This window comes from Schistocerca nitens, chromosome 2, assembly GCF_023898315.1.
Source record: "Schistocerca nitens isolate TAMUIC-IGC-003100 chromosome 2, iqSchNite1.1, whole genome shotgun sequence".
NCBI classification, from domain to species: domain Eukaryota; kingdom Metazoa; phylum Arthropoda; class Insecta; order Orthoptera; family Acrididae; genus Schistocerca; species Schistocerca nitens.
The window spans coordinates 1,066,619,331-1,066,643,503 of NC_064615.1; the positions used below are offsets into that span (position 1 = coordinate 1,066,619,331).

At 38.3% G+C, this 24,173-nt stretch overlaps 1 protein-coding gene across 1 annotated transcript in view; it reads right to left on the reverse strand.

Annotated features, from left to right (window-relative positions):
* Nucleotides 1-24,173, reverse strand: part of LOC126237447 (integrator complex subunit 4) — a 113,392-nt gene that overhangs the window by 64,898 nt on the left and 24,321 nt on the right. The window contains exons 4-5 of the mRNA XM_049947576.1: nucleotides 14,343-14,489; nucleotides 5,421-5,588 (exon numbers count right to left, since the gene is read on the reverse strand). Of these exons, the coding sequence (XP_049803533.1) occupies nucleotides 5,421-5,588; nucleotides 14,343-14,489 (315 nt within the window). The remainder of the gene's footprint in view (nucleotides 1-5,420; nucleotides 5,589-14,342; nucleotides 14,490-24,173) is intronic.

Here is a 24,173-nt window from a genome sequence, read left to right on the forward strand (position 1 = left end):
GTGCAATATAAAATTAAATATAGGATACATAAAACCAGTAAATACAAGAGACAAGCAAGACACTTTTCTTCAATCCTTAGGTCCTAGCACTTTTTTCTCTGATCTGGCTATAGCTTTACATGGTGTGCTTTATTTCTGCGAAAGAATCTGTTACCTCATCATCAAAGTTTGTCAAACGTTTTACTACATGAAAAAGCAAAATGTCGTTATCTAATACTGAAAAAGCTGTTAATACAAGTAGTACTGAAGACTGGTGTGATTTCTTCATCTGATTATGTCTATTTTGCCCGTCAGCTAGATGAAAGGAAATAGGCCTGTCTAATATTGCAACAATTGTAGCACTCAACAAATAAATGAAACTTTTTTGGCACAAATGGTCATTTTTATAGCACGACAGGATATAATTCACAAAGTACCAATATCAAATGCCTATTAGGCCTACTAAAAGCTAAATATTTATGTTAGGAAATAGTTTCACATTTCATTCATACGCTCAAGCTTCTCAAGCATTAGATCAGAAAGTAGTAGTATGAAATTTTTGAATAAATTTGGAATCTTCATATTCTTCCATAATTTGTGTGATGTCCCTGTTACTTCGTCTTCCTCGTTCCAACAAATAATCTTGTCATCACTAATTCTGTAACTAATCCTGCCAGTGTCAAAACTTATTCTCTTGTTAGCTTCGCTAACCCTGCCAGAATCACCGGTTTAGTTATCCCGCATTTATTCTCCGATTAGATGTTATTACTTGTTCATACAACGCGTTTTCCGCACTACTCCCAGAATAGAACTTAAACAGCTGCTAGCCCGAGGACTGTACAACTGGCCCTTACTAGTGTAGCAATCTGGCCAAAAATTTTCTGTCAAAATTTCATTTTCTTGGGTACACCGAGATGGTAACACATAATTTTTCTTACCTGTTCGATTTTTATATCCTCTCTTCACCCATTCGGGTTTATTCCGCTCAGCTCGTGTAGCCCCGCTCCTTTTGTCTGTAGGAAATTTTATTTCTAGATTCGACCGGGATTCTCCTGGCAATGACATCATGTACGCCATGCACACATTCAAAAATCAACTTATGATTCATTCAGAAATCAACTTAAAACGCATTCATAAATGCTCAAAAACCAACAGCGATGCATTTCCAAATCTTAAGAATAATTGATAGACCTACGTGCGATGGATGCTAGGCGCTTTGTGAAATAAGGTTTTTTCCTCAAGAGCATGGATTTGGCGCCCCCACTGAAACTGCCGTCAGGGGCAGATACCACGGTCCCCCCCCCCCCCCCCCCTTTCCTACCCGGCCCCTAGATCTGGGCCTACGCAACTCAACTGCGCATGAGCTCGCTCACAACTGCTCGAACAAATCTATGTAAACAGTTGTGAAGTCACACTCATTGGAGGAAATTTGTTGTTATGAAGCATTGCATAGCTTTCCCATAGGCTTTGACACATTTCACTGTTGGCAGACGCTTGTATGAACACGGTGTTTTGTTGTTGTCTGTGACATGTTTCCTTTGCAACTTAAGTTTTCTTTACATTTTTTTCTCTCATTCATGTTTTACTGCCGCAGTATTACTCTGCAGTAGCGGGATACAGTAATATCCTTTGTTAGAGTATCGGTTTTTACCAGTCAAAATTACAAAAATTTAACTGAAAACTAAAACAATGAAAAGTTCCTGGAATCCTAAAAAATTCCCGGGATTTTTCTGGCTTTCTCCCAGATGAAAAAATTTGGAGGTTTTTCACGGATCTTCTGGTTTGTATACACCCTGAATAATTACTTAAAAACATATCATATTAAAATAAATAAAATATAAATACACAAAACCTTATGAGACAATTTTTCAGTCCTCACCCTGATGAAGTCCTTCCACACTTCATAAATAGCATCACAAATTTCTTGAAGAAATAAAGAAATAGTTGACTTCCCTAATCGAAAGAGGTGTGTCAGGGTCCTTAAACAACATCCAGTGGCAAATGGGAACAACACTAACTGCAGTTTACTTTCTACAAGTGTGGCTTCTATTAGATGAGTATCTGTACACTGAATTTTACTACACACTTCTTATAATAGAAAATTGATGCAACTTTCCGATATCCTCAGTGCTGAAAAGCATTCTTTTGGGTCTTCAGTTGTGAGTTCTTTCAGAAGCACAATGAATGCTCCATGCAACTCTCTTTCCATTTTAGTACTCACTTTGTCTTTCTCTTCCTTGCAGTTTCAATTTTTACTTCCACCTCTTCAAGTGCAACAATTGCAGCAAGATGTATGGCTTGGTTAGCTCTCGCGCTCTGAATCGCGTTGCAGTGCAAACTTGACAACAGGCAACACTTGACTGCCAATTAAATCAAGAGCAAATGTGTATTTACATACTTGCTATTTTGCTTTCAAGTAGAGCTACTGAATCACTTGGTACTTGACTCAATTATTCGTCAAGTGTGAACCAGCCTTTAGTGTACCATCATTGTGAGAAGGAGGTGAGGCTTTTTCTCCCAAACAGTTTCTTTCCTGTTAATGGGCATCTAAGTTCTCATTTATTTATGCTTGTGGCCATCTGCCAAGTTACAATGTCCACACTACACTACTACAGTTACAGTAACAAGAGCAACAATATTAACAATAATTATTCAACAATGATTGCTTTCTGAATAGACAAATTTTGAATTATCCTACCAGAAATGGAGAATATTCTGGAGGATCAGATACTATTTACTTAGTTCTGTGAAGCTACTGCTGGATGGAGGCAGGAGAAATACCTACACACTATAAGTACAAAGGATATGATTTATGTTTTCATGCTCTGGGCCATTATTTGGTTCACTGAGGAGTATGTGTCAGTGGCTGGTTCACAGTAGCAAAATTAAGACATACACTCATAAGCCCTAATCTTCCCTGCATTTACAATTGACCAGTTGTAGCTGTCATATATTTTATAAGATTTCATGTAGTACTCAGTGATACTTATTAAAGACATGAAGAACCTCATTTCAATTGTACTGGTTCATACTGCAAAGTTTTAAGGAAAAACTGAATACTGGCTGTTCCAACAGCGAAAGAATATTTTATGTAAGGAACTCAAGACAACCAACTATGTGGTCCAATAACTCATCTTTTGAATTTTCAAATGCTAAATGTGTGTACATCTTACATTCATTTCGAATATACAGAGTGTCCCATTTATCTTGACCACCCTAAATAACTGTTTGTCCAGATGCAAATTACAAAATGTTTCAAGCAAATGTTCTTTAGCCATCAGGGGGACATCAGTCAGCATGATTGCCTTCGTAGTAGCTTTGTTTTTTTTACAAAGATATGAACAGCGGTATGACTTTTTAAAATGGCACCCTGTATTTTTTATTCAGTAATTCATTTCCTCTCCTAAAGACCTATTAAAAAAAGTATCACAGTGTACCATTCACTGAAACACAACATTATTAATTACATAACTTAACACTGACATTGACGCTCCCAGCGCTTAGTGCAGGTACTGGCGGTAATGGAACACATCCATGTGCTGATGTTGACAGGGGAAAAATGTAGTAGAATGCACACCCATCATTCTGTCAATCATTGTCAGCTGAAGAGTTCTGTGAGTAGAATGTACACCAACAAAGAGAAGATAGAAATGCTGCTCATCTATGGGAAATGTAAGTTAGCAGAACAGTAATTGCAATAATGTTTTCTGATGTATGGGTACATTAAATACAGTAGTTTAGTCCTTTTAAATATTGTTGTGTAGAGTAGTCATACAGTACAGGCTGCCCTACCTACAAACTTCATCAAAATTATGTTTCTTTTATTGTTGTTGTTGAAGGTAGGCGAAATGCTATGCAGGCAGTGGAACTGTACAGAGAGCGATATCCTGCCAAGAACCCACTTTCCTGACAGATGTTTCCTCGTCTTGTTGAGAGGCTTCAGGAAACGGGAAGTTTCAACCCATGACAACGCAACTGTCGTAGCACTCGCACAGACGAAGCTGACAAAGTTACTGTTCTTGTTTCTGTTGCTATGAATCCACATGTGAGCACACAACAGCTTGAACACAAGACTGGCATTCCCAAAACCAGCGTACACTGTATTCTTACACGTCACCAGTTCCATCCTTACCATGTACACCTACATCAAGAATTACATGGGAATGATTTCCAGAATCATGTACAGTTCTGTCAGTGGGCACAGCAGCAAATCCTTGCCAACCCAAACTTCTTCTCCAATATTCTATTTATCGATGAATGTTCCTTCTCAAACAAAGGACAGGTAAATACAAGGACCATGCATTATTGGTCCAACGACAACCCACGATGGCTTAGACAGGTGGAACATCAGTGTCAATGGAGAGTTAATGTCTGGTGTGGGATGCTTGGTACTACAATTATTGGCCCTTATTTCATCAATGGTAGTCTAAATGGCACAGGGTATGCCAACTTCCTCAAATGAATTCTTCCTCCTCTTCTGGATGAAATGCCGCTAAGAACCAGAATGCTTATGTGGTATCAACACGAAGTATGTCCAGCATGCACGTAGTGTTCTGAACCGAAAGCATACTGCCAGATGGATTGGTCGAGGACGAACAGTTACTTGGCCTGCTAGGTCTCCTGATTTAAATCCTCCGGATTTTTTTCTTTGGGGATGCATTAAAGACATTGTCTATCGCAATATTCCAACAACTCCAGGGGATGCAGGAACGTATTGTGCTTGCTTGTAATTCTCTTCAACAGGCAACACAGGAAGCAGTAAATAATTCTTTCATTCAACGAGTGCACCAGTGTATCGGTGTCCAGGGTCACCAATTTGAGCACCTTTGAATGTTCTACTCCTGGGCAATGGCACAGGAGAGTCAAAGTCAATTTTGTATTATGTTTTTACTTGGTTTTCATTTGTTTTCTGACAACTCCAGCAAGTGGATGAGTTTGTGATCCCGAGCTCAAAGTCATTGTTGTGTTATGTAATTGTAGGAGAGGAAATGAATTACAGAATAAATAAATACATGGTGCCATTTATAAAAAGTCATATTGCTGTTCATATCTTTGTAAAAAACAAAGCGACAACAAAGGCAATCATGCTGATTGATGTCCCCCTGACAGCTAAAGAACATTTGCTAGAAACAATTTGTAATTTGCACCTGGACAAACAGTTATTTAGGGTGGTCAAGATAAATGTGACACCCTGTATATAAGAGAGAGAGAGAGAGAGAGAGAGAGAGTAAAATCTTCAACACAACTTGAACGTTGATAGAGACAAGTTACAATAATACAGGCTTCTTGGGGTGCTAGGGAGTACAGAACTTCCACAAGAATCCCAATTTGCTTTCCTCTCAGTATTACATTATGAGAACAGGATCTAGCTTACACACATTTTGATGATCTAAATGAAATTCAATAATAGTAAACCATTAAGGAAAGCAACATCTGCTCACCATAGTATTGAAGGCAGCGCTGCGGACACGAGCTTCCTCACAATGGGTGTAGTCCCCAACAAGTCTCAAGAGTGGTTGTATAGTTCCAGCATCAGAACTTATAGAAACTAATTCACCCATCAGCTCCAAACATTTGCATTTTACAGAATGGCTGGTATCTGAAAGATACTGCAAAAATATGCATGGTAATTACACTTTATATATACAGTAGATACTTTTAATTAACAAGTGGCAGCTGATATTACTATCTGCTTTGCTAAATGAATTATCAGATTGAAATTTGTATAAATTCGCTTTTTCATTTATTTATAAATCAATACTAACTCATTATCTACTTCGACATACAGGAGAAACTTAGGCTACATATAAAAAAAAGGATACTTAACAGTACGCAATTGTTGACTCTACTGCATACTGTCCAAAATACTTTTAAAAGATGTTGATAATTAAATTTCAAATGTAATAAAGTTTGGACAATTTCCAACTTACATTAATAGCAAGGGAAGCAACCTTGGATATATATTTCAACACCAAGGTGATAACATGAAGGTTCAGTGACTATAACTTATCAATATGATACAATGTTGAAAAACAAATTAACATGACAACTTCTATACAATACATATACAATAATTACAAAATCTTCTCTATGAACCTCCCCCCTTTCATTGTTTCCTTTGCAGAGATCCAACAATTGTAGCAGAACTTCGAACCTGTTGTTTCTAAACTTCAGAGAACAGTTTAGACACAGGTTTCCAAGTGAGCTTCATATTCAAATGGCATTTGAAACTGTGTGCTGATCCAGGACACAAACTCAGAATCTTCACTTTCATGGACAATGTTCTTACCAGGCATGATTCATGACCCTTTCTTCACAGCTTCAATTCTGTCAATAGCTTTCTCTTACATTCCAAACTTTATAGAAGCTCTCCTGAAAACCTTGCTGGACTAGTACTCTTAGAAGAAAGCATATAATGGAGAAATGGCTTAGCCAAAGCCTAGGAATTGTTTCCAAAATGAATCCTGCATTATGCAGTGGAGTGCGGACTGTTGTATGAAAAATACATTATGAAGCTTTTCTACTGTTATATGTTCACATGGAATGTGTACAACTCACTCTTCTGGGAAATACAGCAATCTTTTTAACTGTGGTTGTCACATTAAAAAATACCTCTTTCCTTAGAATCACAATCAACAGACAGAATGTTTCACTTCCAGCTACGTATACACATTATTTGTAAACAAACTCTTTGCAACTCACTTGCGCAGTCCTAATCAGCAGAGGCTGGCAATCCCAGAGTAAATACCACAGAGAGGTTGTCAAATATCAATTTTTAATTCCAAATTTTTGTAAAAATTAACGTTTATACTGTTACAATACAATGGATGTCCCTCCTAAGAGTCATAATGCGCATTTTTTCTGGTGTTTTCGTAGATAGCTCCATTGTAATTTTTGCAATGGAGTCATCCCAAACAAATTCTGCTCACCACATCTTTCGTGCAGGAAAAATAACCAGTACCCCGACAGCGACAGAGCAGAGCTGCTGCACACTTTGTGTTTTAATGTCCCTGTTAATACACACCAAATAAAACAAACACAGAAATAGATTAATTATTTGGGACCAGTCAATCAAATGTGTACATTAAATTCCACTTTAAAAAATCATTTTGTCCATAATGTGACACAAACCAATGCTTTCTGTCAACAACGGGCACTGCACGAAAGACGTGATGAGCAGTTTTCGTCTAAGGTGACTTCAGCTACACACTGCAAAAACAAAATTGCAAATATCTGTTGAAACACCAGAGAAAATGTACCTGATGACTCTTAGGAGGGGCACCTTATAAAAACACACACACACACACACACACACACACACACACACACACACACACACACACACACACAAACAAACCATGCTGTCAGTTTTTAAGGAAATTCAGAAGACATATCATCGAAGTTACAGTACACATCTAGATATTTTAAGTGACAGTTTCTATAAATAACATTAAACATGAAATACAGCCACCCATTAGACCACAGGTGCTCCTGCCCATCTAGCATTAGAGTTCAAGGGGTTGTGATAGATGCCTGAGCATTCCAAATAAATTAATATCATACCGCCACAAACATATTTCACTGAACTGTATTACACTTTCCCGTCATTCCATATAATGGAATCACTGCACCATCTTAACCTTACTGCAGGGCTCCTACTGGTAAATGGAAGTTCTGAAGTTGGCACTGAAATCAAATGTGACAAGAGAACACCAGCACCTCGCAAGACATAGGGCAAGGCCCACTTACATCACTGCCACACTCAGCACTTCCGCTATGCTGAATGGCTTAAGCCTCACCCAGTACTAAAAGACTCCCACATACTACTCAAATTTTAGCAGTCAGTGCCACCAGCATTTCTGCTTTCTTCAGTCCAAGGATTCTCTCATGTACATTAGAATGGCACAAGGAGAAGCATAACGGCGTGACTAACTTTTTAGCAATACCTAAATACCTATACCACAACAAACACAGATATTCATCAGTTTTCTTATATTTTGCCAGATCCTCTAATACAACAAACAATTTGCCCTCTTTGACAACTTGCTCCAATTAAATTTTTTCAGCACTCATAAGTGAGCTGCAGTGCAAAACTTACTATATCTCTTAGCATAAATAATAAGTAAATTTAAAAATAATAAATGACCAATGTAAACACTAGCTCAGTAGTCTGAATTAAAAAAAAACACTAATTTCATCATTTTATTATAAACCATAATTTGTTTCGGAAATTTTTCTTCGATTGCACATAACTGAAATTACAGTTCTTTGTTGATGAAATCTGAAATCAGATGTGGATTATCTTTAAGCACCCTCAAGCGGCTACAAAAGTGACAGTGGGCTAAAGAAGTATTTTGTGAAGAATTTTTTGTTGGCTATTGAACCCACCGAAACAAATTCGGAGGTAATTTCATATAATATGGCATTTATGAGGGCTATGTTTAAAAATTTTACAACAAAATAGACACTCTTTGATACAAATCACTATATTGTTTGTTTTTTTTTCCCACTCTGATGTTGGTACCACAAAGGCATGGTTTTTGTAGGATCGAGCACCTTGTTAAGGTGGTGATCACTGCCCAAGCGTTATTACAATAATCATGACAAGTACTGCACAAATAAAGAAAGAAACAATCATTTTCTTGGAAGCACTTTGTGAAAGTACCTCTCATGCTGCTTTCAATTCATCTTCAAAGATCTTAACAGTCAACTGCTCCTTAATCTCCAGCTCGTATAAATATATCAAAGGTTTGTCTCATGTTACAATAATGTACACTCTGACATACTAGTCTGCTATTTACTGCTACAAATCATTAATGTTGAGCAAGACCGAACCTGTGTGAAATACAAGCCTGGTTTTTCTCTCTAGTAATTGTTTGTTTACTTCTGGCAAAGACAGCCAAATGGACCCAAGATATGTGGTTGAATTTTAAAATTATTTAACTAAGTTCTGGTACATAGGTGTCAAGTACAGACCCACTGTGTCACTCATTTAATCATCACACAGTTTACAAAAATTTAAGTAGAATGCAGGCAGGAGTGTGATAATTTAAATAATGTTTGCAACTTACACAATTCTGACTGTAAAACAAATAAAGTTTATGGCAATCTTTAAGTTCCTTAATTCACTCAACTAAAGGATGAATGAAATCACTAAAAGCAGCACCACATTAGTGTTTGCTACTAAGTTCATTTAACTACAGGAAATCACATGCAGGTCCACGGCTAGGGTACAAATGTAAATGTTCTGTTGGAGCAGCTACAGCAATATGTGTCCTAACTACTTGTGCTCAGGTAAATCAGCCTTGATAGCCACAAATTATTTGCACTCTTATAACTCTGAACAACAAACATTTACTTACAAATACATGTTGATGATAAGTAAATCCTAAATTAACTAGGCAAGGCATGTCCCCTAATCAGCAAAGAAGTTCTCACTCTCTACTACGATGGAGCATTGCTAAACAAAACAACTAGTGAGGCTGAATTAAATATCTTGTTGGAAAATGAGTCCAATGCCCAGAGGGTATTCTTCAGTCACATTGTGAGTCTGTTTTGGTTGGTAGTACTTGTGTTTGAGTCTGAGGCCAGCTTGGAGGCACAAGTGTGGGCGGCAATTCTGGAAATAGGTATGTCTGTTTTATCCTGTCGTTTGAGACAGCAGTATTTTACCATTTAGTACAATATCCTGTGTTTTTTCTCCTCTTTTGATCAACTAATATGTGCTTTTGTACAGAGCTTGTAAAGGCACTTTGACATCATCTGTACACAACATAGCACGCACGCATGTTTGAAGATTGCAATGCATGAAGGTAGATGCTGTTCCGTGTTGGAGGCTTGATGTGGGTAAACACGTGCAATGTGGTTCCTCAGGCAACAAATGAAATCTGATGGGTCCTGGTCTGGTAGCTGTGAAGATCTCGGATTGATGTACTTGCCGGGCAGTCAAAACTTTTGCCACATACGAGCTCCGCTGACAATGAATCGAACTCAATTTTGTAAGTAGAGTACTGGTCAAGTAAGACCATAGGTATTGCAGGTACCCAGCAGGTGGCATGACATATTAATGCAGCCTTTAAAGAACGATGCCATTATTCGACCATGCCATTACTCACCAGGTGCACTTGTGCGATGCACATTGTCATGTCTGGAAATTCTCCAATGGACACACCCACATGACAGGCTATTTTACTGTGCTGAAATTGATGGCATGCACTAGCGCACTAATGACAATCCATCTGCAAATCAGGCCAGACAGAACGTTTTGACACAAGGTGAGTCGATGCCAGCATGTCATAGGTTGATGAGGCTGTTGAAAGGACGTCTGTGGGAAGTGGGTGGCAGAGAGGGGTGAGACCTTCCACTGGAAGTCACAATATAGTTTGATATCAGAACCAAGAACATCAATAAGTTTTAACTGAAGGCTAGATGATATATTGTGAAGTAGCTTCTGCGGTTCCTCATTAGATTCCTGTGCAGTTGCAAGCCGAACAAAAAAAAAAAACAAAATTTGCCACACTGTCAATCTGTGACAGACAGTCAGTGACCACACTGTTTGTGCCTGAAATGCAGCAGATATCAGTGCTGGATTTGGCAACAAAGTCCAAATGGTTGTACTAACATGGTGAAAATTTGTCGTCGTTCTGTCCGAAGGCATAGATAAGTGGCTTGTGATTAGTAAATATCATAAATTCTCTAGCCTTCAACAGTGGTCAAAAGCATCTGCCTGCTTCAAATGGCTCTGAGCACTATTGGACTCAACTTCTGAGGTCATTAGTCCCCTAGAACTTAGAACTAGTTAAACCTAACTAACCTAAGGACATCACACACATCCATGCCCGAGCCAGGATTCGAACCTGCGACCGTAGCGGTCTCGCGGTTCCAGATTGCAGCGCCTAGAACCGCACGGCCACTTCGGCTGGCTCTGACTGCTTCATATACAGACAAAAGCTCACAATCATAAGAACTCCCGTTCCGCTGAGAAACAGAGAGCTCATGCACCATCAACTAATGTAGTGAATAAAACAGCTGCCTACAGTGTTTCATAGATGTGAATGAGATCGTGGGCCAGCCACCAGAGATGTTCTGGATTTAGCATCAACAGTTGTTTTGTTCAGTGACACTCCACGCGAGAAGAGAGAGAGAATATCTTCATTGAAAAGAGATGCATCTTCCCTAGTGTTAACTTACTGCAAATTTCTAGGTCTTGCATATCATCAACATGTATCTGTAAACAAATTTTTGTTGTCCAGAGTTATAAAAGTGCCAATAACTTGTGTGCTATCACAACAGTTTGTACTAGTTCTTCTAGTATCTGTATGCTTATCGCTACGGATCACCAATGTCCGAACAGCTATGACGATATCCTTCAGAACTACTTATATGCATGTGTTCAGGCAAATCAGCCAAAATAGCACAGAAATTAATGAATGCTCAAAAAAACACAATTATTTACAGATACATGCTGATGATAAAAAAGACCTTGATACTTGTAAATTGAAGTAAAATTAATGTTAGGCAAGATGTTTGTCTGTACAGCAAAGAAGTTCTCACTCTTTACTCCCATGGACCGTTGCTAAACAAAACAACTGCTGATGCTGAATCAAGATTGCCCCTGGTGGCTGGTTCGCAAACTATGACACTACAAAACACAGTAGCTGACTGTCTTATTCGATACAGTACCAACCAAACAAGCTCACAAAAAATCATAGTTAAATCATGTTCACTTGCATAAATTTATAAGTCCAACTGTAATTAACAGAAGATAAATTGCAAGATCAGCGTTACTTTTCGAATTTTAAAGTTCTTCTCAAGGCAACTCATGGAAGTATAAAAGTTTAACACTACCCTTCAAAAAATTCAGAAAACTACTGTCTGATGAAAACTGCTAAGTTTCATAGGAAAACTTTTGAATACTACAAGTCCATACTGTTGTATCGAGATATTTTCAAAGTCCTTGGTTGTCAACAGAAAAATTCTAAGTCCACAGAGCTGTATTGCGAAACTGAACTCTGAAAAATTCCAATACTTTCACGAAGTAGCTCACTAGTCATGTATCCTCTCCTAAGGCTTGATGTAAACTGATAAGGAGCTTAGATGGCTGCTGGCTTTCATAAATTTTCTTCTGTCATGGCAAATTTCCAAAAATACATCTATCACACAATATCTACACATGTAAAACACTTATTCCATCACTGTTCTGGAGTGCATCTGGGATATTATTAACTTTTGTGCCGATAGTTTGGCTGACAACCTTACAGCCATTCTCAAGGCAAGCACTTGCAAGATTTTTTAAGCACTTTACACTATGGAGTAAATGCACATGCTTATCTACTCCACAGTGTAAAGTGCTTAAAAAATCTTGCAAGCCACTCACCTTGAGAACGGCTGAAAGGTTGTCAGCTGAAATTTTGGTGAAACAATTAATAATGTCCTCGATGTGCTCCCGAACAATGGAATATTCAACTGTGAAAACTTCAAAAAACTTATTTACAGTAACATTTTCTCAGCTTTACAATGCTGTCCTCAGAATTACAGTGGCTAGACTAGTTCCAAAGATATTAACAGTTTTGGCAATGTGGTATCTAAATAATGCAAGTTTGTTACTAAATAATTAAAAACATGATGAAATGAACAAAAATACTGGAACATATCTTAGCCTAATTTAGCATACTCCAACTATCATTTTTATTCATACTTTGTTGTACATCAAAATTGAGGTTTTTCTGTCACAGAATGCACCTTCTCGGTTATAATTAAAATTTTATTAAAGTTACAAAAATCATTAAACAAGCTTTGAAAGAGTTCCTCAAGTGCTTGGTTTGTAAGAGTCAGCCTAGTTGTTATATAGTTGCTAACTTTAACATTTCATGAATTTCTATAAAAAAAAACTTTGGTGAGAAATAACTTCAGAAAACAAATGGTCCAATCGAGGGTCTGTTTGGGTGCTTGTACTTGTCTTAATTTCCTCTTTCCATTGGTATATTTATATATTTTCTGGCAGTTTTAGATCATATTTTGCTAACGTTTGGTCTGTTCAATTAACAATAAAGTCTCTCATTTCGCCATGATGCAGCTTCACACTGCCATACACTCTTAACAGTTGCTACTGCCATACACTCTTAACAGTTGCTGCCCTAGGCTTTTTTTCCGGCATCAGTAAAGCTGGCAGTAATGCTTTCTTGCTACCCTCTGGCCCCAATACCCTGTTGTATCATGTGCTCTAGTGTCCGCCAATTACAAACTCTGAAACTGTCATATGCTAACCACCTGACCCAAGCTAAGCAGTTCAAAACAGAGCTAATGTGTCAGAAAGGATGCAAAGAATGTGTCTGTGTCTGGCCAGCCTAAACTGTTAGCTGTCATAGAACCTTGCATGCCCCCAAGTCCATCCTAGAGTGGCCAAGCATCCATTAGGTCAGTACAAGGCACTTGCACACAGCTGCGTCTGTCATTAAAGTTCTGGCATTTAGCCACATCTGGCTGTTATCTCACAATATGGATATTGCATTTCCTTGGTTGAATTTATTTAAGATATCTTTCCCTCAACTGATACAAGTATATTTTCGAGCTTCAAGCAAACTGTGCAGAATCGTTGGGAATAGATATTGTTCACGTCTAAATGCTTGTGAAAAATCAAATGTACTGCATTCTTCAACAAGCATAATGCTGTCTCTAGCTCAAAGTAAATCATATGCTGATCCAATTGAATCACGCTGCACACAACACTGATACTTTCTGAGCAACAACTGATTTTTTTGGTTCTTCATGCAATTCATCACTGATGGAGACATGAATAAGCTGAAACTATGCAAAACAATTATCCTCTGCCATATAGCATATGATGACTTGCAGAATATACACGTACTTTTCTGAAGACAATTGATCACTACAATCTGACCAAACTGATTTGAGGCATTGTTTAGCTTGATCTTTATGAGGAAAAAAAATCATCCAACAGTAACATCCATGAGAAATTTTCATTTTTTTCACAACATTCTTTCCTTAAAGTCCCAATGTAAACAAACTATTCAGACAATTTCCGAGTTGCTATTATTTTAACACTAACAAATTACAAATGTTAAAACAATAGTAATGTCAGGTCTCAATGGCACCATTTAGTGGTTACTGCAATTTTGAACCTTCATTAGTACTAAATGAGAAAATAATTCCAAGCAACTGTGAAACGTGTTTCAGTTCTGTTACATCAATAAAACATATGTTTTGAGAAAGTGCCCTGTTCCTTTTCACACTGTGCACAATGAATTTATTAGCAATACTGTCGAAGCCACACCTTTGCTATTAAGCAGACAGTATATTACACTGCTGTTAAGCAGCAATAACAAAATTTAAAACATTATTACCTGTTTTACAAAGGAGACAAGCCTGTGATGTGTTGTGACATTGTCTGGCAAAAGCTTTCCAAGTTTCAAAAGTGATGATATGCCTTGTGATATAACTTTATGTGACTCCTCATTCTTCATAGCCTGCATTACTTCTTCAATTATAACCTGCAATAAAAAGTATTTCATTCATCTGATACAGATCAAAATTATAACTAAGAATAAGTAAAAAAATTCCGTTATGACAAAGCTAATATCTTTTTCCTCTTATTATCTCTTGCACTGCAGTGAATCACTAGGCTCTCACACATACATAAGAGACAACCGCCAAGGAGATTAGTCATCTGAATTAGCAGCCAGAAACACTGATTACCAACATTCAGACATAGTCAATTTAGTTCACTAACATCTCAGTTAATCAAAATCAAATAACAGGAAAGTCCAGGTCAGAATATCAACAATTATGGAAAGGATAGATTGCCACTCACTGTAAAGATGACATGCTGAGTTACACACAGGCAAAATGGAAAAACTATTACATATTAAGCTTTCAGGCAAAGCCTTCAGCAGAAAACCACCCACGCAGTCACAAAAGCAAGCACACCTCGTACACTACTGATCACTATCTCTGGTTGCTCAGGCTATACTGAACCTGAAACATGTCGAATGGGAAAAACAATCCGTAATGGAGTGGGGAAGGTATAGTGGGGTATGGGCTGGGTAAGAGGGAAATGTGCTGCCTGGCACAGTGTACAGGCACTACAGGTGGCAGACAAGGCTACCCGGTGCAGCATCTGGATGGTGGATGGTGTACGGAAAGGGGGGGGGGGGGGGGGTGGTAAGGAAAAAAGGAGAGAGGAAAAGAGAGGAGCAGAGAACAATATAAGATCAGTGTGTGCATTGCCAGAGAGCAATGCACAATGAAAGTGAGGGGACCTGAGTTGGGAGGAGATGATGGGGCAGAGGGTGTGCGGACAACAGATTACTGTAGGTTGATCCCATCTGCGCAGTTCAGAAAAGCTGGTCGTAGATGAGAGGGTCCAGATGGCCCAGGTTGTGAAGCAGCCATTGAAATCAAGCATGTTGTGTTCAGCTGCATGTAGAGCAACAGGGTGATCCCGTTTGCTCTAGGCCACAGTTTGGAGGTTGCCATTGATCCTGGTGCATAGCTGGTAGGCACTCTTACCAATACAAAAAGCTGAGCAATGATTGCAGCAGAGCTGGTGTGTGACATGGACATATGTTTCAGTTTCAGTCTGGCCTGAGCAGCCAGAGATAGCAGTCATGTGTAAGTGAGGTATGCTTGCTTGTGTGAATATGTGTGCATGGTTTTCTTTTCTAATGAAAGCTTTGGCCGAAAGTTTAATGCAAAACAGTATTTTTGTTGTGCCTGTCTGCAACTCAATGCCTCATCTTTACTGTGAGTAGCAGCCTATCCTTTCCATAATTTTTAATATCTCAGTTAAATACTCAAAACTATAAACATTCATTCCCAGTAATCAACAAGATTTAATGGTGAGATTAATATTTTACCTGTTCTTTTCTGGTTCTACTGGAAATGCCCCAGCAAAACAGTTTAGAATAAGTGAAGTAGTCTAATGATTGAATGACTCTGGCTGTGAGATGAGGATGGCATAGTTTACCTAAATGTACGCAAATCTTCATTTTATTTGCCCTGTACACCAAATTATCACTTTAATAAGTCATGGTTGTAAAATACTAACACAAAAGTTTTACAGATGAACTGAATAACTGGTAGAAGCCTACCTTACGGAAGATCAGTTTGGATTTTGGAGAAATGCAGGAACACAGGAAGCAATACTGACCCTACGACTTATCTTAGAAGAAAGGTTAAGGACAGACAATCCCACGTTTATAGCATTTGTAGACTTAGAGAAAGCTTTTGACAATGTTGATTGAGATACCCTCTTTGACTTTCTGAAGGTAGTAGGGATAAAATACAGTGAGCAAAAGGCTATTTACAACTCGTATAGAAACCAGACAGCAATTATAAGAGTTGAGGGGCATAAAAAAGAAGCAGTTGTTGAGAAGGGAGTGAGACAGGGTTATAGCCTATCCTCAAAGTTATCCAATCTGTACGTTGAACATGCTCTAAAGGAAACCAAAGAAAAAATTGGTGTAGGCATTAAGTCCAGGGAGAAGAAATAAAAACTTTGAGGGTCACTGGTGACATTGCAATTCTGACAGAGGCAGCAAAGGACTTAGAAGAGCAGTTGAAAGGAATGGAAAGTGTCTTGAATGAAGGTTATAAGATGGATATCAATAAAACAAGGATAATGGACTGTAGTCGAATTAAATCAGGAGATGCTAAGGGAATTAGATTAGGAAATGAGACACTTAAAGTAGTAGCTGAATTTTGTTATTTGGACAGCAAAATAATTGACAATGGTCGAACTAGAGTTGATATAAAATGTAGGCTGGCAATGCAAAGAAAAGTGCTTCTGAAGAACACAAATTTGCTAACATCAATTATAAATTTAAGTATCAGGAAATCTTTTCTGAAAGTATTTGCAGCCCTGCATGGCAGTGAAACATAAAGAGTAAATAGTTCGGACAAGAAGAGATTAGCTTTTGAGATGTGGTGCTATGATTAGATGGGTAGATCAAGTACTGAACAGCACTGAGGAGAAGAGAAATTTGTGGTACATACTGACCAGAAGAAGGACTCGGTTGATGGGACACAAAGCATCACCAGTTTAGTACTAGAAAGAAGTGTGTGTGTGTGTGTGGGGGGGGGGGGGGGTTCGGGGGGTTAAAAATCATAGAGAGAGATCAAGAGATGAATACAGTAAGCAGATTCACTAGGACGTGGATTGCAGTAGTTATTCAGAGATGACGAGACCAGCAGAAGACAGAGTATCATGGAGACCTACATCTTACCAGTCTTCAGAATGAAAACCACAACAACAACACTTTAACATAACTTACTCAGTACTGGTAAAGTGTTCCATATTAGTAGTTACACGATCTTTGTAATGGATGGGTAACAATGTCATTGATCAGTGAGTGTAGTGTGGGGTACTGAATAGTTCAACTGAGTTGAATATTGCATATTTCTTTCTAAACAGAAATTATACACTGTATTCATTAAAAAGATGAACAATACGTGCACATTATTCAGACACCAAGATAGCTGGGGGTTTGGCGCAAGTGGTACTTATTCATACCAACAGACACTTGATGTCGAAGGGTAGAGATGTCACAGTCATCATTACAATGCTTTACGAAGTACTAAGTGTTAGTAGTGATTATCTTTATCTAAAATAAATAATTAAAAAATGCTGTTCCATTGCTGCCCTGTAGACACAGCTGCGCCCAGGTTCGTGACAGCTTGCCCACGGGCGCAGCTGGGGTCAGCTACCCGCTACGCAGCCCTAGCGCGTACACAAGCAAATCGGCACTGCTGCCCACGTATGCTCGGCCAGTGCACTGTGGTCCCATACGTTACTGCCCAGCTACCTGAGGGCCGCACGACAGTGTGACGATGAGCCACCGCGCTGCATCCCAGCTGGCACTAGAGCTGGAACAGCCTGCACTGCACCTTTATTTAGTGGTAAACCTAATAGTATAAAAGTTTATATAATATAAAAAAGGGCTCTCAGTTTAAATTTGCCTAACACATTTCCCAGCAATGATAGGCTTATCACAGACCTCAGTGATGCTATCGCCACTGTTGGTTCGCGTGTTACATAAAAGAATCAGAGACCATAATTTATTCTTGAATTATAACACAAAGTATTTGATAACTTTTGAAAAAAAAGTAAGAAACAAAAAGGTCCAAATATACCTCAATTGTTACACTAGGATCCTGCTCTCAATATACCTAAGAAACAGAGGGAACCACCAGAGTACAGGAAAATGTCAAGTGACGACATGGACAGAGGAACATTGGGGATGCTGGTTATAATGACAGCACGCCAAGTGCGGCACTGGAGTGCAGATCAACTAATCAACTATGCTGCAGTGGTTCCCAAACTGGGTGTAATTACCCCCTGAGGGGTACCATAAAACTCTGTGAGATGTACATGGTGACAATTACTAAACTATATGGGGAAAAAAATGTAAATTAGAAACTACAGTGTGAACACAATTTATAAAACATGTAAACGTCACTACAGATATTCAGATTTAGGTTATGACATGTTTGACATGCCTACGATCATTCAAGATGATGTGGCTCCGGTGAATAGTGAAATTCTGTGTGACCTGCTGAAGTCTCAGAACATCGATGCTGTTGGTGACCTCCTGAATGGCTGCTTTGGTTTCAGGGTTATTACTGCACACCTTGTCTTTAATATGGCTACACAAAAAGGAGTCGTATGTGTTCAGATTCGGACAATATGGCGGCCAATCGAGGCCCATGCCAGTGGCCTCTGGGTACCCCAAGAGCCAGAATGCAGCCCCCCAAACTGCTCCTCCAGAACATCACATACACTCCGGCTTCAGTGGGGTCGAGCTCTGTCTTGCATGAAGCTCATCTTGTCATAATCAGGTTCACTTTGGATAATGGAGATGAAATAATCTTCCAAAACATTCACGTACCGTTTGTTAGTCACTGTGCCATCAAGGAATATCGCACCAATAATTTTGTGATTGGACATTGCACACTACACAGTCACCTGCTAAGAGTGAAGAGACTTCTCGACCGTGAAATGCAGATTCTCAGTCCCCCAATGCGCCAATTTTGCTGATTGATGAACCCATCCAAATGAAAGTGGGCTAAACCAAACCATACATACTATACTGATTGCTATTAGGCCCTGTGGCCAACCGAGCAGTTTCAATGTCCTAACTCAAATCATGCAGAAGTTATGATGATTTTATTTCATATAGTTAAATAATTGTCACCCCGTAAAATAAAATGTGTTTGATGAAGATTTAGTGACCACTCTAAATGATTTTTTTTTAATAATTGCTGTTTTAATATATGGGGTGTTCAATTTATCCAAAGATATAGAAATACCTCTAAAACAACACATTGGATCCAAGAAATTTATAATTAAATCAAACAGTGGAAATTCCAGGATGGAATGTAAAAATATTATGAAAAGGACAGTTGCTACTCACCATATAGCGGAGATGCTGAGTTGCAGACAGGCGCAACAAGCCTGTCACAACAAATTAGCTTTCGGACAGTATGGCCTTCGTCAAAAAAAGATGATGACACACACACACACACACACACACACACACACACACACACACACACACACACACACTGCAGTCTCTGGCAAGCAGTGTGGCTTCAATTGCCACAGACTGTAGTCGTGTGTGTGAGAGTTGCATTTGCGTGAGTGAGTGAGTGAGTGAGTGAGTGGGCGTGCGTGTGTGTGTGTGTGTGTGTGTGTGTGTGTGTGTGTTGCCTACTTTTGATGAAGGCCATACTGACTAAAAGCTAGTTTGTGACAGTCTTTTTGTTGTGCCTATCTGTGACTCAGCATCTCCATTATAAGGCAAATTACTAATTAAAATTTGTCTGTCTCAGAGGAGACATCCCTTGACACTGGGGCAACTTTAATATCTTAAATTGGAATGCCCATTTTTTATTGGAGATTTGGATTCTATGAAATAAAACCTAAGTTCTGTCTGGAAGATATTTTTTGTTACATGACACATAGTGCAATAATCAGAAAAATCAAACTGGATGGAAAATTGTATGTTTCAAAATGCTGTTCAATGGTACATGAATTAACACCCCAACTCCATGGAACGAGAGTGGCGCAGGCAATTATTTCATAACATTTAATGGGACTATACTGAGTGTTGTGATAAGTTGTAGCTCGCCACATGGCCACACCGGCGCACTCACCAGTCCCCCGTTTGTTTTGTCAGAGGAATACAATGTTGACAATGGGTTTCCCATTAAAAGTTATGAAATAATTGCCTGTCCTACCCTAGAAGTGTGAAGATGGGGGGTTAATTCAAATGTCATTGGACAGAATTTTGAAACATACAATTTTCTACCCATTTTGGTTATTCCAATTATAGTGCCCTCTATTGCCAAATGAGAAGAATGCTTCATACAAAAATTATATATATTTTTTATAGAATCTGCATCTGAAATAAAATATGGGAGTTCCCATTTAACACTTCAAAATTGCCCCACTCAGGATGGGAAGGCTGAGTTTGGTATCACTGGATGTCTCCCCTCAGAGATGAACTTATTTTAACTATAAATTGTTTGGATCCGATGTGCAGTTTTTGCGATATTTCACTGTCTTCACATAAACTAAACATTCTCTATAACTGATCATCGTCATCAGCAATCTTATATCCACTGATGGATAAAAGCCTCCTCTAGACATTTCCATGCACTGCGAGCGTCAGCGATACAAATTACCATTATGCTTGCATTTTTCCTAATGTCATTCTGCCTACCTTCCATTAGTCTGACCTCTCAGTCTTCTGTACTTTCTTGGAATCCAAAAAACAACTTCCTCTGATCATCTACCACCCATCTAATGCTCAGCCCACCTCCACTTTTCTCATCACTATCATGGTTATGTCTTCCATTCTGGTCTGTTCTCTAATCCATTTATTTGCATTTCCCATATCTCCCAATAATTTACAACTTGCACCTCTCTATTGGTCAATGAGCCACCATTAAATTTCGAATGATTTTCATGTTAAAAGGCCATGTCTTAACACAGTGAATAAAAACTGTGTCATACAAACCATTTGTGAATGTTCAGTGTCATACACACTTAAAACTTCATTTTGAAAACTTATCTAGTTTACCAGGAGGATTCTAGGCTATTTTTACTCTTCTGTTTATTTCTCTTTCTGTTCATCCAATGGTGGCAGTTTTTGTGCGTAATCAGTGATATATTCTAATAAAAAAACTGTTTCTGATTTGGAAAACAGACAAATAAATATCTGTCTGCAAAGAAAATTTTTTGTGAAAGAAGGAATATTTACAGATAGTAAAATTCAAGTGTAAGTACAACTTCTTTGATCTCAAGAAGGCAACATATTAGAAAAAGATTTTCATCACAGATAACTGGCCTGATTTTAGCATAAGGTCTGTCATCAATCAATGCATTACTGAAAAAACTCCTTAAGAATACAGATGCCATTTGCCATGACTTGACCTTCGACTACGGCAGCAATGCACAGAAAAGTGGAAAACTGAATGAACTTGAGCAGGATTTATGATGTGGAATGGCAGACCATGAACCAAAGATTATTTAAAACAAACTATTAAAAATAAGCAAAACGAAACATCCTATCGACTCAATATTTCTTGGTTTAGTGAAAAAACATAATAAAAAATGGGTGAGTTTCAGCTGTTTGAATACTAAGTACAGTTATTATAAATAATTTGCCACTTTAAAAACAAGAGAGTTATTTTTTTACAATCTGATGTTTAATTAGGTCCCAAACTTTATTCAGGTATTGTATGACATCTGATCTCATTCAGGGGTAATGGTCTCTAAAAGGTTAGAAACCACTGAACCATGGAATGCCTGACCTACCAACAACACTTCCTGCAACAAATATTAGCTTCTTCTGTCACCTGGTATCAGTCCATCAGCATGCTGGGTGATGACTCTTATTCTGCTGTTAAATACTGTGCAAGTCTGACAGAGCGACCCGTTTTCAAAAGCTACAATAACACAAATTCCCACAGGGTATAACTTAGGGCTTCCATAATTGCAAAGTTAATGAACCTCTCAAGGAAGGTGGTGAACACACACACTTTATCAGCTGAAATAGGAAAATATTATCCCAATAATATGCTAATTTCTCTAGCTCATTATTTTACTGTCAGACCAATGGACATGCCAGAAGCATGCTACTGACAGCAGTCTAAAATTCTACGGCAGATTTCCACTCCCTGATTTAGAAAATATTGACACAAACATGTTGTTCTGTTGCCATTCGGCTGTTGAAGCCATACATGTAACAATAAATATCACCTACAATTTCCCAGTATATAACAGGTTTTTCATCAGCACAGCAAGATACTAAAAGCAAAATAATCCAAATTGACACTTTATTGTCCCAAAAACAAAATCTAACCAGCGGTGAGAACACAAACTATCTCAGCACTAGAGACTTGGATACTGTCCCACTGAGTTATCATCAGTATGCAAGTGGGCTCACATTGCTGAGGACCATAGGACTCAGTTCATCTTGATTCCAGTAAAATGTAAGTATTTAAATGCGAACATTTTTAGGTTAGGCTTTACCATGACTGTTACTGACATTAAATAAAAAAACAAGTTTACTGTTACCAGTCACCGTTTTATTTTTTCCATGACGCGTTTCGAAGGTTTAAACCTCCATCATCGGGTGCATTTACATTAGTTAGTATTACACATGTGTGTATGTTGTGTTACGATTTTGGAGGAACTTGTGGCACTGCCTAGTGGAGAAACAAGACACTGTTTCAGAATATGGTTTTGGATAACTTTTGACAAAAAATTAAACTGATATCTAATGGTAAACTTTAATAAGTAAACTAGAGTACCTCCAGTGGTCACAGGTTCCTTTTTCTGTCGTAACACTTCACATGTATACTGCCACATTTGTAAACAAATATGGCGTCTGGAATCAGCTGGGTGCAAGGTTCGTACAGCAGAAGAGAAGACATAATCGCAAAGTGCAAAGAATATACATCGTAACAACATTATTACAGAATAATCGTTTGGAGGTGTTTGTTTTGAGGTGTCGAATATATGTGTGTGTACTTCAGGTGGTATATAAATCCAATTTTGAAAGGTTAAAACAGCTAAACATTCATACTCGTTTATACAATCAGGTGAAATGTTAAAATGGCTTAAACTTCATACTTGCTAATAACAATTAGGTGAAATGTTACCGGTTTGAATTACAATGATCATATTGGCTACAGCAGTAAAATCATACATAGATGCCACTCTTTGAAGAAAGAGAGAGAGAGAGAGAGAGAGAGAGAGGGAAGAGTGATTATATGAGAGCAAACATTTACATGGCAAGGAGTCTTAAGATTACATGTTGCATATATTAGCTGCCTAAAGGTTGGGGTAATACACTGGTTAATGCTATAAAATATGCAGATAGATATACATTTGTGCCAGTAGTTGATGTACATACAGTTTTAAGCTGACAAGGGGTATAAGCTGTTGGTGTGATGAATTATCTGTGAATGAGGTCAATCTCTTGTACTCTTGGTGGCTGTCAATATTTATGGTAAATATTAGGGTGTGTGTGTGTGTGTGTGTGTGTGTGTGTGTGTGTGTGTATTTTTAAGAGTGTAGGCAGTTGCTGAAAACAGAGATGATACTATTGTAAATATTGTCATTTTTGTCATTTAAGATGGATTCTGGTTGTTTCATTTGGTGTTTGTATATTAGGAGTGTTTCAAGGACGTCTAGTTTTCTGCCTTTTGGTTGGATGTGTAGGATGCTAATACTTGTGTTGTTAACATGGTGTTTTATATATCTAAAAACAAAGATGATGTGACTTACCAAACGAAAGCGCTGGCACGTCGATAGACACACAAACAAACACAAACATACACACAAAATTCAAGCTTTCGCAACAAACTGTTGCCTCATCAGGAAAGAGGGAAGGAGAGGGAAAGACGAAAGGATGTGGGTTTTAAGGGAGAGGGTAAGGAGTCATTCCAATCCCAGGAGCGGAAAGACTTACTTTAGGGGGAAAAAAGGACGGGTATACACTTGCACACACACACATATCCATCCACATATATACAGACACAAGCAGACATATTTAAAGACTAACATGGTGTTTTGTTTCATGCAGGTGGGTAGCTATTGCTGATGTGTGGTGTTTTTCTTTTTTAGTGCTGCCATGTGTTCCTTGAATCTAATCTCAAATGATCTG